Source organism: Tigriopus californicus, chromosome 9, assembly GCF_007210705.1.
Source record: "Tigriopus californicus strain San Diego chromosome 9, Tcal_SD_v2.1, whole genome shotgun sequence".
In the NCBI taxonomy this organism is placed as follows: domain Eukaryota; kingdom Metazoa; phylum Arthropoda; class Copepoda; order Harpacticoida; family Harpacticidae; genus Tigriopus; species Tigriopus californicus.
Genome location: NC_081448.1, coordinates 633,304 through 635,665, shown reverse-complemented (window position 1 = coordinate 635,665; position 2,362 = coordinate 633,304). Strand labels below are relative to the sequence as shown.

Below are 2,362 nucleotides of genomic sequence, written 5' to 3'. Positions count from 1 at the left end.
TCGGATACATTTTGTTACACTTTCGACATGCGTTGCTAAACAAGGGCAATCAATAGAGTACATGATTTGCTCTACTAATGTCCAAATCTTTTTTTGACATGTTACGTGTATTATGCCCTAAAAAGCATGTTTTTATTATTGTACCACTCTTTCTACCTGTATATTTGTAAGATTCAAAAGAAATTAAGATTAAAGAGGAATAACAAACGTTTCATGAGGATAATTCAACTTGCCTGAAGCAAGATTTAACGAAATATATTTGTCCCATTTCTACCAGCGTCAGCTGACCTGAAAACATGCTCATGCGGTACAACTCCTGTTGAACTTAAGCATTCTAGTTATGGTTTTCTATGTTCAGCCTCTACCAAATAAAGGGCTGATACCTCTTTATTGATATATAATGCGTTTGTGCCGTTTTCAGAAAGTTCTATCAAAATCTAATCATAATTAGTGACTCGGGTCATATGATGTCCGGAAAAGAATTTGCGTTCAAGGCAAGGCAAGAGCAGTTTATTTGGCAATCTGCCGTGCCTCTTCCCGTTTTCTTTGGCCCGTGTAAGGGCGGGTGCAATGGAATTTTAGGACTAAAAGATGATTGTCCAATCAGTATTGTTAATACCAAGTTTTGAACTAAGAAATAGTGTGAGCGATCAATACGGCATATTTTTTTTCACAGAGAATTCTTACCAACAAGTATCAAATACGTTTTAACTTTTTCTTCAATTCTCAAATGTCGGGAGGTTGCTAATAAGGTATGAAACTGGAAAAAGTTTGTTTTCATGCATGGGTAGAATTATCATATTCATATTTTTTGAAGTTATTATGCATAGAATTGAAAGCACGTCTTTGCATCTTGAAACTAGAGAATTAATTCAACCTAGGACATTCGCTACAGTCAACACGGACAAGTTGACACTGGGGATTGTCATTGGGACGGCAGCATTCATGGCAACGTTTGGTGCAAGGGCATTGTTGGTTACATTCCACTCTCTAAAAATCCAAAGAAGAAGTTAATTCACTGCAAACCAAACATTTAAACTCTGCCATTGACATACCACTCCTCTTTGTCCGGCTACGCAAGAGTTGCTGTAAGTCTCCCCATCGGCTCCACAAACGGGCGAAAAGATGGCTGGACAAAACTCTGGCTTGGCACAGGGACATCTACCCTCGCATTGAATATCCTGGAAAGAGGAATCGACAAATTAATTGGCCATCTCATCAGTCAGCATTAACAACTTGGGCATTGAAGATGGAACGAAGAAGGTGTGAAATGGGTGCCTAAAATCTGCAGTCAACGTGGTATCAGAAAACACACAGTATAGAGAACCAAAGCAAGAGTCAAAAGTGTACAAATTACATCATACTTTGAAATCAAGAATGAATAGACAGATAGAAACTGCACTGAAAAAGACAAAACCAAACCTCGTTGGCGCAACCCACCAAACGGCAATTACTGAAAGTTTCTCAACTCACAACGATTGGAAATTAGAAAAAGTGGGTTAATGCAATGGTTCGAATGTTCATCCCGGGACAATCAAGTGCCCTCGTATTGAACCCAATGGCAGTATTGATATTAGCAATACGACGACAGTGTTGGTGAAGAGAATACCCAATTCACCCACCTCGTTAATACATCTGGCCAGACACCGATTGTCATAGTCATTCCCATTCACCCCACACACCGGTTCAAAGTTGAAGGGGCAGAAACATTGGCCTCCGGGCTTCTGGCAAGGACAAGAGCCGTCGCATTCAACCCTCTTGAGGAACAATAGAAACATGATTTATTCTTTGAAGGCTCTTAAACGAGTTGCCATCTTACATCTCCTTGGCAGCGAGCTCGACATTTGTTCTCGTGAGTCTGGCCAGAGACTCCGCATACTGGACTGAATATTTCGGGGCACTGGCAAGAGTCCATACGACAAGGACAGTTTCCTTCACAAGCAACCCCCTACATTGGGCAAGAGAGACAGTGGCCGTGCAAACCATAACCGTGTGTTTTAAAGAGGCACCAAACCAAATGACGTTATTGTTACTCAACTAGGATCATTCATGGGTTTGTAGAAAGACTTACCACATTGTGACACTTTGCTAGACAGGGGTTACGATAATTTCGACCGTCAGTCCCGCACACGGGGTCCTTAACTCTGATGCACGAGCACGCGGCCAAGTTATTCTTTTGGGCCTCACTGGGATGATAGATAATGACCACAAAGGCCAAGAACGAAACCAACAGCTTCATAATACTTTTAAGAACGCTCGATTTGGCTCCAGATATGTGTGTATGTAGTTATGTCTTGGACAACTGTTTTCGAGATACTACACTGGAAATTGGCACTTCTGAAATATTTATAGGCTTACCACT

The 2,362-nt window shown here is 41.1% G+C and overlaps 1 protein-coding gene across 1 annotated transcript; it reads right to left on the bottom strand.

The window, feature by feature from the left end:
- Nucleotides 1-788: 788 nt before the first annotated feature.
- On the bottom strand, nt 789-2,340 carry LOC131886303 (serine protease inhibitor dipetalogastin-like). The gene is made up of 5 exons (XM_059234591.1): nt 2,072-2,340; nt 1,820-1,948; nt 1,623-1,757; nt 1,056-1,181; nt 789-990 (listed from the first exon to the last, which is right to left on the bottom strand). The coding sequence occupies exons 1-5, from the start codon at nt 2,237-2,239 to the stop codon at nt 868-870; spliced, it is 681 nt and encodes a 226-aa protein (XP_059090574.1). The 5' UTR covers nt 2,240-2,340; the 3' UTR covers nt 789-867.
- Nucleotides 2,341-2,362: the final 22 nt, after the last annotated feature.